The sequence below is a fragment of the Macrosteles quadrilineatus genome, unplaced genomic scaffold (assembly GCF_028750875.1).
Source record: "Macrosteles quadrilineatus isolate MER2022 unplaced genomic scaffold, UCM_ALF_1.0 Scaffold_10__1_contigs__length_6754688, whole genome shotgun sequence".
In the NCBI taxonomy this organism is placed as follows: Eukaryota; Metazoa; Arthropoda; class Insecta; order Hemiptera; family Cicadellidae; genus Macrosteles; species Macrosteles quadrilineatus.
Genome location: NW_026542603.1, coordinates 4,081,247 through 4,097,243, shown reverse-complemented (window position 1 = coordinate 4,097,243; position 15,997 = coordinate 4,081,247). Strand labels below are relative to the sequence as shown.

The following is a 15,997-nucleotide window of genomic DNA, read 5'->3' as shown; positions in this document are numbered from 1 at the left end:
TAGAAGAGATTATATGGACCAAATGTAATTACGACATGTTTTACCAGGAGTTCGAAACTGAATGATGACATAAAATAAAAAATCTTTGACTATAAACAAAATCCTCGGGAAAACGTCAGTATATAAAAATGCCAATTGTTATGGTATTACAGATAGTTTTAGTCTTATCAATCTAAAAAAGAGTAACATCTAAGGTTTAATTAAACTTAGACCCTGGGGTTTTATTAACCCTGGTCACATTTTTCAGTCAAGATAGAATTATTAGAAATTAAAATCACATATTTATCTAGTTTTGAAATCCATAAATAAAACTTACGATAATACGATACTAGTAAATACACGATTATTCTTTTGTCGCTAAAGATAGTTTTCAACGCGACCCCAAATAAACTTATGTATCAAAATATTGTACAGCAAAGACGAAAATCCTGTCAGTAAGGGATGCAACGCTAGAATTAAGGAAGCATGCGAAACGCTGTTTGAATTAATACAAAACACCAAATCACTATATGACAAATTTTAAAACGTGTACAAAATTAAATATTGTAGGCCTATATTAAGTTTACAAAATTGCTTAGTAAAAATATCTCAAAATACTATTTATTCAGCCACTACTCTTAATCTAACGCTCGGTGAAGTGGCATTATATATGTTGCTTATCGCGCACTCAGCTCCGAACGTACTACATAATTTATACTATCTCTGCAATACACCGGTGTACATTATGCATAACAATGTAATGGTTAATAATGATACTTAACAAATTCATTTTATGAGACGATTATGTTGCTAACCACAATACATAGAGCCGTAGTATTTATGTGTTAAATCGTCATAATAATGTAACTGCTGTGTGCAATGATTTACTTTATGAACCACTTCATCAAGGATGTATATTTAACTTGTTAAACCGCTCGTTAATAATAATGATAGGGGCTTTATGTCGACCAATGATTTACGGATTAAAGATTTTTGACTAAACGAATTCAGCTAAAATGTCCCAAAAACTGATACATTTAGCTTTGGAAACTGATAAAATGGGTAATAAATTATTCTTCATTGTGCTATGGTAAAAATCAAAGCAATGCATTTAATCATACGATATGAAGTGCTTAAAAGAAGAAAGTTATACTGTAGACTATGTAGTATACTATACCATACCCTAATAATTTCTATAGGTACAGGTGAAATAACGAGCATAGTTACATATTTTTTTATTAATAATTAAACCTCACATATGTTTTGTATCACCGATTAATGGCTATTTTTTTATCGCCGATTAAACTGTTTCAAATTATGGTCAGTAGTGCGTAATTTTACGTAAACAATTTCATTTCTAGTTTTTACTAAGATTTAGCTTAGACTGTTTCACAATAAAATAAAATCTTTTCACAAGTTCACAAGTTGCTTGATCTCTGGTTAAGGTTTGTTTCACGGTAACGGCAACAATTATGAAACACATGCCAAACGACACTTCTGATTTAGGAATACTTTGAGAAATATCCGTACCATAAACTGTACGGTTACTAATTAAAAAATTATTAACACAAGTGGATCAACAACAATTGAAAACCATCCACTACATTTCGAAATCATTCAACATCATTTGGATTGTTAATGAGTTTAAAACTATTTGGCGCCTGTATGTTTGAATTTTCAAACCATAAATAAACATTTAACAATATGGACATGACATAAATATCCTAGACTACAGCATGAAGTACTTGAATATTGAATAGCGCACAGCAACGTGAACCGAACAGAATACAAACACCGACTGGATTACCATTTTAATGGTATCTGAACATAGATAATACAACGGGATGGTGGAATAATACCTGCTGATATCAACTATCTGCCTTTGATTTACAGTTGGCTCATTATGTAACAGTATCTACACCGGCGCTTTGTGGTTGGTGCAGAGAAATGTGTTACAAATTGACTGACGAACTGTACAAAGGGATATTTCGAAACGTTTATTTTTGCAATTGAATTTAAAATAAATTGATTTACAATGAAACATGCTTTAGTAACGGGGGACGTGGTTACAAATATTTTTTACACCTAAACTAAGATTGTATTTGACATTTCTAGAAAATGGAAGGTCACATTTAGAAAATATAAAACATTTAATTTTTTGAAAACAATAACAAAGTTATCTAAATGAAAAAAACTTGTGTTTTATGTGTTGAAATTACGTTGGATGAAGAAAGCTACATTATGCCGTTAAGCTTAATTTGGCCTAAATCCAAACACAAATCTTTTATATTACATTAATTGACTTTTATTTGAAGGTTAATTATGATTTTTATAAGAGAGAGTCCCTAAAACACCTCAAACTTGCTGTTTAAGTTTGTAGCTTGTGTATTGATCATTATTGTATGTATTGAATTAATGCAGTATTGTCATATGTGCCTAGTGCATGTTCTATAATAATTTTGATTGGCGTTTGAAGGATAAACAAATTAAATACAACGAATACGAAATGGCGTCTTACATGACTCGGACAAATTACAGTTTGTAAAGGTTTCCAAAAAATCTAATAGAAACTGAAAATGAAACTATAGCTATTGATTGAATTTAATATCTAAAACAAGCCCTCATTGGGCGTGGTTCAAAACGGTAATAGGCTACTCGTCTTGCCATGAACAAAATAAATACCTATTAAAAGAAAACAGCTTATTTCTTAATTTTATCCAACACATGTTTTCATAACGAAAACTAACAAAACAATTGCTAATCGTATAAATTGCGTTCTTGGTATACAATGCCCTAATAACAATATTACTAAAAATATTTACCTTTACATGAAGTAGAAGCAAAGCTACACAGAAAATGCTACTGGGTTTCGTATGTCACAATCACACCACCGAACAAACCATGAGTACAATCAGACTGTACAATTAGATGATATTAGGCCACTTTGACCTGCTGTCATCAAACCTGATCATTACCGTTGAATCAACATTCCGACAATATATAGTTCAATCAACGCGCAAAACATTCGACCGATCGCGACCGTCTCTATCCACAACTAGACAAACTACGACGTGAAAACTGAACAACAACAATACAACAATCGAACAGCTGATTATGACGTCATCTTAAAAAGAATTATTAAAGAACGGGCTAAAACACTGAAACCGTACTGATTCACTGTTTTTACCGTTGACACGCAAAATTATGTTTTAGCCTACCAACTAATTCGTATAAATAACTAACTATGACCTTATGTAGTCCTATGTAGAATTAACGAAGAGTAACATTTGGCGAGTAGATTAAAGTATGGATTAAATACGACCAGTTGTATATTTTTAAATCTATCTTATTTGCATCATAAGAATAAATACCCCCACCGCAGCAAACCTGCAGACTAAGCGAATTTCCTTTTGTCTGATTATATTTATACTAAAATATACCATTCCCTAATTAAAATGTCAGATTTATTCCCTATTTTTAAATAACACTGTTCAACGAGTACATAGGTTTGCTGCTACAGGGAAGACGTGGGTTTTTAGCATTGATCTCTATTATTATTACAGCTGTAGTAATAATAGAGATCGATGGTTTTTAGTAGGCGTAAATCATTAATTTCTTCAGTATGAATTTTGAATAATTCCAAAATTTGTTTATGTTAGGGATTATTCAACTCTTAATTTAGAAATTATTTAATTAAGCATAGAAAAAATATTAAACTTTAAAATGTTATTTATTACCTATTTATTTAAAATATTAAACTACAAACTATTACCATATTTATAACCATGTATTAAATACTACTGGGTCTATTTTAAATTAACAAATCAATAATGCTTATTAAATTAATAAATGATATGTAAAGTACCGTAAACCCCAATGTAATAATGTAACAATTAATTTAGAGGCAACTATATGAACATAAAAATTAGCTAACTTACATGTATTTTGTAAGGAGAAACATCCTGCAATAAAAGCAGTAACCCTAGTAAAATTATAAAAATAGGTACCTGACTTGATGCATGCTCAATAGATATTATGGGTTCTTGCAATATGGTTTTAATAACACTGGTTCTGGATAAAACTTTATTTTTCAAACTAATAAAAATCAAGAGAATGTCTAGAGGTGTTTGCATGTTTAGAGTACTGTCTATCATAGTTGCGTACCAATCCTGGCTTATAATCTTCATCCAAGAAATAAATATTTTAAAAATTGAACTAGAAACTGTAACATTATTTTAAATTCTAAAAAAAAACTTGAAAAAATAGTTTATTGTACCGTACGCCTATTTAATAATTTTTTTAATGCGAATTTTATTCAAACGCCTGATTCTTTAGAATGCTCAATAACCATATAATAGGCTAGTATAACAATAATATAATATAATATAATAAAGTAAGCCTATAATGCTACCATCAGAACAAAAACAATCAAAAGAAATGTCTATGTTATCCATGTGTAGTGTATCATTATAAAAGAATTAAGTAATCCAGACTAAATTACCTTGTATTCGGACATCAACAAATAGTGTTAATAAAACTAATTTCGACATGTTTCAAGAAACAATACAACATTTTTATAAATTTCCGCCGAAACATCCATAGCAATTTTTATCTCCAACATCAAATGGCCCACATTAAATAGCATAACTTTTTCACACCCCCTGCGAGGGGAGTGTTTTCTAGCAAATGAGATATTTTGTCCAGCGTCCGAACAAAAGATGTGAAGTGGAGCTTTGACAACAATACAGTACATCTTTCATCTTTTGTCTTGGTCTTTAGCTACATTTTGAATATTTAATCCTACTCCTGTTACAAAAGCCGGCAAACAAAAGCACTGTATTCGAGTCCGGACGGCTTATGCAAGGATAACCGGTAGATACCGATCGCTCATTTTAATATAATCGTCATTAAGTTTATGGCTTGGCGTGTAATTTGGGAGACATGTGTTTCGGACGTTTATTATTTCATTAGCACCATCCGGTGTGCCAAGGTTGTTTAAGAGCTTCAATTTTGGAAACTAGATTTTCAAGTGCTTCTCTCACGTGGGATATAAATATTATAATTTAGAGTAAAAAACTGGGCGTTGTAAAAGGTTTCAAGGCAGCTAAGGTGGAAAATTTGACGTGATTATTTATTAAAGTTAATATAATTTTGGCATGTTATATTATGTAGCCTAATCAAAAATGAAATTGTGTTGATCGTCGACTAAAAAAATAAAGATAAATTATAATATATAAAATAATAAATAGATCAAGCGAAACGCATACACACTACTCTGCTTTATTCAAGTTTCGTTATACAAACTGACAAGTAGGTAGCTATTCTTTACATTACAGTAATTTGAAATTAAAAGATAAATACTTTTTTAACTTATTTTGCTAGACCTATTAGATTGTTAAATTGTAAGATTGTTTGTTGCAGTTGTAATGCAGCTAAACTAGTATCAAATTTCGAAAATGCTTGGATTCGCTTAATTTTTTCATATCATTATACAAAGATTACATGCCTGTAACGATTTATATTTCAAAAGTTGGTGTACATAAAATATGTGTCTTACATTATGATCCTATATTTTAAACAAAAACAACGTTAACCACAATGTTTTACTGTACCGTAGAATTCTTCTGGTGAATATTTATAACATTCTACTTAATATAATTAATTAATCAACCACAATGTTAATAAACATAAAATTTATCATTGAAGGTAGGCAAAAAATTTTACCTCGATTACAATAGAGTAGACTACATGTTTTATTTTTACCTCCTTGATTAGGCCTATATTCTGATAGTTCGAAATCGATTTAAAAATGCGAGTAGTATTATTAAAGAATTGTTTACTACGAAATGACAAATGATGACGAAATGACAACGAAATGTTTGAATACAGTATGAAAACATCAATCGGACCTTATCATGAGTTCAAACGTAAACACACCCTGCGACCTTTTGACTCGGTTAGGCGTGTCCTCTCAAAGCAAAACACCTGACATAATCATTCTAGAACACTTCCTTTATTCGATATTATTATTATCTGTCGATTACAATCAATACCACGATAAATCCAATATTAAATTAAGAGTGCAATTTATCTTAACCTAAGTCACTTCCATCATATGGATATGACACACACTCATTGTTGACACATAAACAACATATCTACAGTAAAAACATCGACTGCGTCATTACCACTAACCTCCCTATCTACATATTTACCGTATGAATAAGTGAGACACAACAGAAGATAGTAGATCCACCCCCGATGTTGGGATTCCATGTCGCCGGCCCCCAACCAGTTATCAGTTTACGCATTTAACAACACAGACGCACGGCACAACACTACCACTGCACAGATAAGCACAAACCGTATCCAGGTTCATTGATACACGCACAGCTAGGACGTCCGCGAGCGCGCTGGGTGTACTGACGTTGGCCCGGCGAAGCTGCGCAGAGTGCGTGTTGCGCCGGCGCGCCGACAGGGGCAGCACTGTACACGGCCACACCAGCCAGTCGTCCTGGCGGTGTTTGAGGTTAGGTCATTGTTGTTGCTTGTACAACGTGATTGATTTTTCTAATGTCATCGCAAGCGTTTTTGTTGTATTTGAATTTGACAAAAGTAATCATCGTAGGGTTGGCTAATTGATTCAGTTTTTATTTATTTATTCATAAACGATTTCAGACGTAATTTTTGTAAAACCTTATAAAATATCGTTTGAATTTACCTTAAGTCTATATTAACAAATAAGTTTACCGAAAAAATTGAGTTTTTAAATTTTGCTATGTTATCTGCCTACAAACAATAAATTAACTATATGGATTTAAAGTTCACAATAACTTACATCAGAACTAACTAATAGCATAGAAGTCCTTCAGCTAATAGTATTGCATTTTGAACAGTAAGTCGTATACAGCATGCAAATAATTTTGGGGGTTCATTGGTACCTTTGAAACTAAATCTCTCATAACTAAAAGATGAGTATCAAGCATACTAAGAAATTAGAAATAAAACTATGCTTGCATAATGAGCTTACTAAAAACCCCTGAATTACATTTACAGTAGTTTTTGTCTCTAGGATTATGGCTACAATAAAATGGTTAGATACATCACTGTTGAATTCATCACAGATATAAACATTTCCAATTTTCAAAACTGACAAAACCATCTTTATAGTTATAGTTAACTATGACTATAGTTTTGACCAATCAGATCTTAAATGGAGCAATGCAGCTTTGAAACTAGCTCTCTATGTTAATTAACGGTTTGACAACGACAAATGCATCCATTTATCTCAGTATACAGTTTCATCGATTTAACATAAAAATCTAAAACATAAAAATGCAAAATGTAATTGGTTCACAAAATTACACTCGTGTTGAAATGGTTTGAATATTGCACTAGTTAAAAATCAGGGAGTTTAAATTAATGAGTATTGTTATAGTTATGGTTATAGTGTATTGTTCCAACGTGAGACCACAATTGGTTTGTTCCCAAGCCAGATCAATTGAGTGAATCGCTTTATTATACTTTCGTAGATATCTGGGAACCGGTCAATTACCTGTCTGCTAACCTGAATGGCTTGTACCTTTGAGGCAGTAATTATCTTCAAGGTCGATTGTATTTTTGTCCTCGTTATAACAAATGTAACATTGTGTTTTTGTAATGAGTTAAAGTAAAGTTAACTTTTCATCATTAAGTGTTTTTACTAAGCTACGTTTCATGAGGTAAAGGAACTCCTTCCGTTCTCAAGTGACGTAATATCTACAATTACCTAATTACCCTATCTACGAGTTTAACCTACCTAATGTTAAGTCCGCCTTTCCTACTACAGTGAAAGGTGACAAAGTGTGAAATAGTACGGATTACTAGGACCGAAAGTGGCATTTTCCGGAGCGCGCGCGCTCAAGTTTCCTGTGTGAGGCGAAGCCGCGCTTGTGAATGTTATTTTCACGTACGAGGCGAATCCGGTGGCGGGAAAAATGTAGCAAGTGCCGGAAAATACATTTTGGTACAAGTTACGAACGATAATATTCTTCAAGACGCAAAAATACACACATACAGATTAACAGACTTTAGTAATATTATAATAGTTTTAGACCACTCTTATAATTGAAAATCCTCTTTACAATATGGTTTCATGATTATAGATATTTTTTGATAAATATATTAATAACTACTTCGTCACTTACTTAATTTGGTTTAAGATTTAGTGATTTGTACCTTGGGGGAGTATGTTTTATCTATGTTTGTACCAGTTCATAAACTTTCTGTATTCCTCTTCATGTCTTTCTCGTGATTTCTCTGGTGGGTGGTGTTTAGTTAACTCTGAAGCTTTTTCATCAATTCATCAGACATTTTAGACATATTTTGAGCAATTTCAAACACGTACTATGCGAAAAAAAACAAAAAACAGTAAATCAAACTAACGCCTGTTTCTGTATACATTTAGATTGTGCAACAATGAAAACAGGTGATTTTCATCATTAAAATAAACCGTAACGAAACACTAGCGTGCTTAGTTAGTGTGTAAATGGGTAAACTTTAACTATGTAAGATTCAAGCTTCCTTTTTACTACAAGACTTATGAATTGTAATACTTTTGGCAGAAGGTGTGAATAAAAAGGTGATTGGGTGTTAAATATAGTGGTTTTCAGACAAGATTTAAAGCCTTTAATCAAGGAGTTTCATCCAAATAGACGAAATTATAGTGAAAACTTTGAAGATTGAAAGAGCTGTAAAAACGTAGGAATAAGTACAAAGACTGGTCTTCCCTTTTACTGAACGCCTTTGATTTTCACATAATCCATTTTGACTGAACTGAAATTTTGATATTCCTCACTTTGTCAAAATCAGTAGGAATACGTAAAAACATGGTTACTCACTAACCGATTCCAATTGCTTTATTTTCTTCGTTTGAAAGCTGTGAATGTTTGGTTATTCCGTTTATATTTGTTTCTATTTCTCATTTAAATATTACCAAAGGAACTTATATTTCAATTAATAAACAACTTTTAACAGCCTAGGTTTTTGTAGGAATAATCTTTATTTGGCAAAAAATGTTCGATATTTATTCTTTTTCCTACGATTTAAAATTACCCAAACTCGCATACACATTATGTGCTAAATCTGGAATTGACTTGTATATTCGAAGTGTTTTTAATTGTTTGGTAAAAAATTACTCCCTCGTTTAGTTTAAATTGTACCGTTTGAATGAACAGTAGTAGGTAATAGAGAATCCTATTTGGTTGTATATTGTAGAATCCCAGTATTCAGGTGACGACAGCGACACCACTTTCGACGTTTCATAAACGTTTCGGCTTAAATACAGAGGGTCATCTTCAAGTCAACATAACTCCCAAATGAAGTTTATCATTGCACTAGATATTGTACCAGCATCTTTTTCAAACACTAGCTTAACACTTACTAGAGAAGTGAGTGTATTTCGTGAAAGACTCTAGACACAGGAATTCCAAATAAATACCTCGTTTGGCTGAAACTAGCAAGCAACTAATGTCACATGATCAGTGTTTATTACAAACATTTCCGCCATTAGATCGCTGAAGTCCCAGCTATCGCGATAGGGATTAGACACAAATCCCAACTCCATTAACAGACTTAATGGATTTGTTTTAGTCACTGGTTGTACTCTTTATTTCTTCGATGATTTAAGAATCTCATTGTGCATGAAGTGTAAACATAAATTATAGGTTCTCACCAGTTTGTTTTAAAGGATCTTTAATATAGTTTGGAATCTGTCAGTACAATTACTGCGTCACATATAATTGTTGACAATTTATGATTGAATTTTTGTAAATAATTACAGTAGTAAGATTATAAAACAATTGCACTTCTAATGCAAACGCCCTAATTCCGAGAAACCGTTGCGTTCGCTTCTGAGACATATCCCTATGAATTTATATTTATTTTTGGTTGGCCTTATCTTTTTCCCCCTTATAATTAAGAGCTTAAAGTTCCATTTGAACAATGAGTTCATGACAGTTGATATCTCATCGGTAATCAGTAGGGTTTGCATAATGGCTGTCAGTTCTTTTATTTATTTCACCAGGATAAATAATAATTGTTTATTTTTTTAATATTTTACGATTGTTTTCTTTTATAAATATTAAGAAACATTAGCGAAAATCATGCCAGTTCCAATATTATTATAAAAGTACTGTATTTTAAAGGACATTCAATGTACTAAACTTTACATTGAGTTAAAGAACTCAATTCTATTTGACTTGGATTTTTAATACTAATCACAAATTGTGTACACTTAAAAGACCTTTTACAGCAACGAGTTCAGTCAATACTGAACAACCTGCATACGTTATGCTTAAATATTTGTCAGCTCTAATAATAAACTTTAATCATAAGACTCTAAATAACAAAACATTAAAAAAATTATGTTCAGGCAAATTAATAAATGAACGGATGAATTAATAAATTAAATTTTTATTCCAGTAAATAAATTACAAAAACATACAAAACTATCCAGCTATTCAAAGTATGAATAAATAAGATAGTAATATATTGTAAATAAGATAGTAAATAAATAGTATAATAAATTAAACTAACCTTACACACAACATCGATGATAACAAAACTTGTACATAGCTCATTTAATTGTTTTGTTTTTTGTTTTTTTTATTTGGAAAGGTGCTATACCTGAAAAACTTCTCTCCGCCTTCAAGCAACGGAAAGCGCCTACATCGGTAGAGCAGGCGAAACAAGTACTGCAACCATATTGCATTCATGTCAAATGTAGGCGCCTACCTTTCATGCAACCGTGTTGCACGTGTATGCACATATTGTTCAGGACTTCATGTACATTTTTGCAAAAACAAGATTGTGATGGTATTGGGACAAAAATATGTTATTACATTTTTATTTTAAGCACTAATAATTAGTACTATTATTGTTTTATACAAAATGTCCCAATGGGGAAAAGGAATTATTGTGGTCGACATAGGAAAATCCAGGTTCTAAACCACTGTACCATTTTGTTCATTGTTTCTGACGGCGAAAAGCATCGATTGATGCTATATGTAGTATTAGTAAGTAAATAAAAAAACCTTCTGTTGTATTACTTTTACCATTCCTACATACCTTAACAACAGCTCAAACACTTTAGTATACTATAAGTTGCTAGATAATCAAGAGTTGCATTTTTTCCTCATTAAAATTTATTTTATACAAGATAGATAATTCTTCTAGCTATCCTGATAAAGGGTATGGCAAGTGCGGTTTAACAAAATTATCAATTTTTAAATTCTTTCAGTAGTGCTTTATTGTGGCATAGTTTGTTTGTTCTTTATAGCTGCATACATAAGTACTATTGGGCCAATTATAAGAGAGCGTAAGCCTTATTATGTACACACTTTTATTAATAGCTATTTCAATGTACCCAAAAATTTAACTACAAGGCTGCTTAGTCAGCAGGTTTTCAAAGTCCAAGCTTTTCTATCGTGCATTTGTTATGATACATTTTGTACTACTAAAACCACATTATGTATGATTGGAATTGTATTTGCTTTAAGCTTTATTTATCATACTCCAGGAGAAAATATCCTTCAAAATCCAGGACTTGCGTCTTACATATAAGGAAACTAGCCGAGTACCCGTCCTTCGTATGGGGTTGGTGTATAAGTATAAAACAATTACACTAAACAAAATGAATAGTGCTACTAAATTAATAACCCTGTTGGTAGAAAATAGCCGAGTACCCGTCCTTCGTACGGGGTTGGAGTACAAGTATAAAACAATTACACTAAAAAAAATGAATAGTGCTACTAAATGAATAACCCTGTTGGTAAACCTTATAACTTTTTAATGCTATTAAAATCATAGAACCAACTTGTGTAGTTGAAACAGCTGACACAATTCATTTCTTTTAAATAATATAGGTTAACATGGGAAACTCCAGAGCCACTGGGGCGGAGCCCAAAAGGATTTTTAAGATAAGATTGCGTCTATATGTTAAATCGGAATGTGAGCTATCATCGGACCAAATTTCAGCCGAATCCGACCAGTATTTTTCACGTTTACTTGTCACAAATATCCATCCATCCATCCATCTATACACCCAAACTTTCTCATTTGGTAGTAGGAGTTGTTGGCAAATTTATTTAATTCATTCTGTACTATTAACTAATTGATTATTCAGCCAACAAACACTTTTTACCTTTCCCGTAACAGCAGACACTCGTTAAATTTAATGTTATTGAAATTGGGAATACATCTGACTTAAGCAAATATTTTATTAAAATCCAATTAGACAAATAGAAATTCTCCTAGTCTGCAGGTTTTCTGCGGGTTTTGTTCCTTTTAAATGCCTTTTTAGTTATCTTTTTAGTAATTTGATTTGTAGAAATTTATTTTTTGGTAAATAGTCCTATAACTATTTACTAAGACAAGTGGCCAGTATCTTAATTTTCTGTTCGATCCCACGGGCTTTAGCAACACCCCACATTTTAGTCATTATAAGATTTGAACCCGAGCGTTCAGACAGAAATGCTACGATTTACCGATAAGACCATCCAAACTTAACAAAGATTGCTTTTATGGAATAATTATCCACAACTACAATTAAGTAGGAAATAGAATGATTCAATATATACAAAAAAACTTCCATTATGTATTTTAGTCGGATAAAATACTTGTTGTAATTTTCCTCCTTGCATTACAAAAGTTTTCTTTTGAGGTAATCGTAAAATTAATCCTATTAGAGTGTTTAAAGTGTATTGGCGTGTAGGTAAAGAGGGTAAGAAAGGAAATTGGATACAAAAAGGCAAAAGAATGAGATGGGCCTGGTTAGATTAAATTAGTTGCTGCATAAAGAAACGAGTAGGCGGAGGACTTGGGAATGTGTAATGTCTGCAGTCTTATTAGACATCTGCAATATTATAAAAAATACAGTGTAAGTCCATTTTGACGAGATTAGAAATAATGAAATTGGCGTTTTTCTTAATATATCTTCTTCTCTTAATATTTTTAGACTTGGAATAAATTTAAAAATAGATTTTGAATAAATGACAGGCGACATAGGGAATAGTATTTTATTATTATGAAATAACGCTTGGTTATCCAAATCACCAAAATTTTGTACTATTTTAAACACATTTTGTCTTACTATTTCCTCAGATTAAAGGAGTTGTCTACTCCTTCAATCTTTGCTATTACCAATTAATTACCAATTATATTACCATTTTAATAAAATGTATGTATTTAGATTTTATATGTATAATAAAAGTGATCTTTAAAAAATAAATATCAGTGCAACGGTTCAAGAACACACACTTAATAGAATCTATAATTGCAAATAAAAAATGAGAAGCAATTTACGTGAACGACAGGTTAGTTTGGTTTTACAACAATTCAAAAATAAATCATCAGTTTATGATTAAATGGAGGTTGAAGTATTCTTTTTAAAAGTACGAGAGGTCGTCCAGTGGTCGAAACTCGACCAAAAATATGTAATGTACTCACTTCTCTATTTTCACCCCACACACTGTAAATAAAACATGTGATTGGAGTTTCTTCCATTTGTTTTGATTTTCTGTTTATATTTCGTTGTTATTTCGTCACCAGCATGGCAACGCATAAGATCCATGTTAATTTTTTCAAATTTTTAAACTCATTTTTTGTGTTTATCTTTGAGCCTATTTAAATTTACAAAGGGATTCTGCACACCTACAGGAAAATTGCTTTCTAACGGTATGCGCAGATTTACCCCACGATGCACACAAGCTGAGAAAAAAGGTTTTAAAGAAACATGCTTGCCTATTAATATATAGATAAATATTATCTGATGAGGTTGGTGATTACTAAACATGTTATTGGGAAAATCGATACATGAATGATGTTAGAAACGCCAGCCTAAAATTTTTACAAAATCTCCAATGGAAGTAATGCACTTCCAAAAAGTATATCCATCATATTGAATGACTTAATAACATTCGTTGATAGTACGGAAGATAGATGAACAAGACCGCATATTAAGTAATAAATAACAGATTGGTGGATAACGCATTGAAAGTATGTCAAGTTCAAAGCTTTATGTTCAAAGTGTCAATGTCTATCATATTAGGCCAACACCTCTCTCAAACTATTACAAGATCGTAACGATAAAATAGACTGCCCATAAAAGTCAATAAGCCTCATTAAATTTCATAAAAGCGAATACAGTACCGGTATTTGAGTCCAAAAAATAAGGTGGAGCTTTAAAATAGATGTACACCATGGTGTCAAAATGAGGGTACCCTGACTATCTTAGCATTCTGCCTTATTTCACATAAAAAAATAAAGATATTCAAGCTTTTTTCCTATTTGATTTTTAAAAACTTGGTATTGTATGATAGGACATTTTACATGGTAATTAGAAGTTTACTCAAGATTTTTTAATAAAATCAGGTATTCTTTACTAATTTAAATTATAATAAATTAAAATGGCCGCCCTTATAACATTTAACATTTTTATGAAACCAAGCGTTTTTCTTAACATAGGTCTCTTCTACATTTCATACATCCCAAGTTTCATAAAGATCGGTAAGGACAATCTAAAAAAAAATTGTTCAGTATTTTCTTTATTATTTTGAGTCAAAAAACCATTATCCAGGGTTTAGATGTTTATTTATGGGACACCTTGTATGGGTGTCCTAATTATATGTGAAGTTGTAAAATGTTTTTACGTAGAAGTTTTCGGATTTATATTCTTTATACCCAAAACTTGTTGCCTTACGAAACTACAATAGTCTTAGAGCATTTCTGAAAAATACGAAAGAACTTAATTTTTATAAATAGTTTGTTCCACTTCTGCGCCTTCAAGTATGCAGGCTTATCATTTGCGCTAAGAGGTTGCATAGCGTCAGTTGTACGGCGCAACGAAAACAACACTACTTATTTAAGTTTTCAGTTTATAATGTTTGTTCACTGATTGATATGTCTACATGAACGGAACAAAAACAGAGCTAAACATGTTCAAACAGAACAGAAAATACAAAATACATTCCTCGTTTCAAATGGTTATTCTAATCATTCCTGTTGATTGTTTTTTTTTTACCCTGGTAATCGCTGGGCTACTCTACTAGTTTACAATAACAACATTGGTGACCAGAACGCTATGGAAATCAAATAATCTACATAAAAAATGTTACAGTCACCTGACAAAGTGGCCTTCCTTGCACTGATTATAGCACAGAAGGTTGCTAATTGCTACATACTTACTTTTGCTGCACAGTGTTTTTTTTTTTTTTTTTTTTTTTTTGCCGCACAGCTGTATTTAAACCAAACAACACAAAACATCGTGCTTTCATTAGGCACGTAATACGTGTACGCTTGAAAATCAGTTGGCAACACTTAAAGATATTACGACTACGATCAGCTGGTGCAGCGATTCCCATTTTGTTAAATGTTTGGATTTAACATAACCTAAAAACGTGTTCTACAACAGTATTTGAAAGACTAATTATTTATATGCTTTATTGTAACTGTAGAAAAAATATAATGTGAAACTCGAGTGCAAACTGCCTTTGCTACACTCTAGAAACTTTCCACACTCGCCTACGGCTCTTGCGTAAACATTTCCCACTACGCCCACTAGTTACACAAATAACTATTGTATGCGGTAAAGATGTAAGGATGTAAGAAATACGTTTAAAACTATCTATGTCTAGGATTTTTTCCACATCAGCATTAAGAGAAGGAAATCAATCTTCTTGGTCTAATACACCTAAACCTCGGGGACTGATAATAGAACAAGGGATTTCCTAAGGCTCAACACACCCGCTATTTCCAATATGTTATTGGTATCCGCAAAACTGATGCTTTTAGCGTATTTCCTCTTGCCATATTTTAAATCTGAAAACAACAAAAATCCAGTGTGGAGATTCTCTTTATATAAATTGTACTGTTACTTGAAAATATAGTACTAAAAAATAATAGAACTTTAATTCTGTTGTATAACATATTTCCAGTTGAAAATTATTTTTATATGGTTACCGGTACATAACCTTTCTTACAA

At 31.8% G+C, this 15,997-nt stretch overlaps 1 protein-coding gene across 2 annotated transcripts in view; it reads right to left on the bottom strand.

Moving 5' to 3' along the window:
* The window catches only part of LOC129004623 (nephrin-like), a 363,928-nt gene extending 357,541 nt beyond the window's left edge, over positions 1-6,387 (bottom strand). For both annotated transcript variants that reach the window (XM_054433169.1, XM_054433170.1), the window contains exon 1: positions 6,195-6,387. In XM_054433169.1, coding sequence (XP_054289144.1) covers positions 6,195-6,255 — 61 coding nt within the window. In that variant the 5' untranslated portion in view covers positions 6,256-6,387. The remainder of the gene's footprint in view (positions 1-6,194) is intronic.
* Between the last annotated feature and the right edge of the window lie 9,610 nt (positions 6,388-15,997).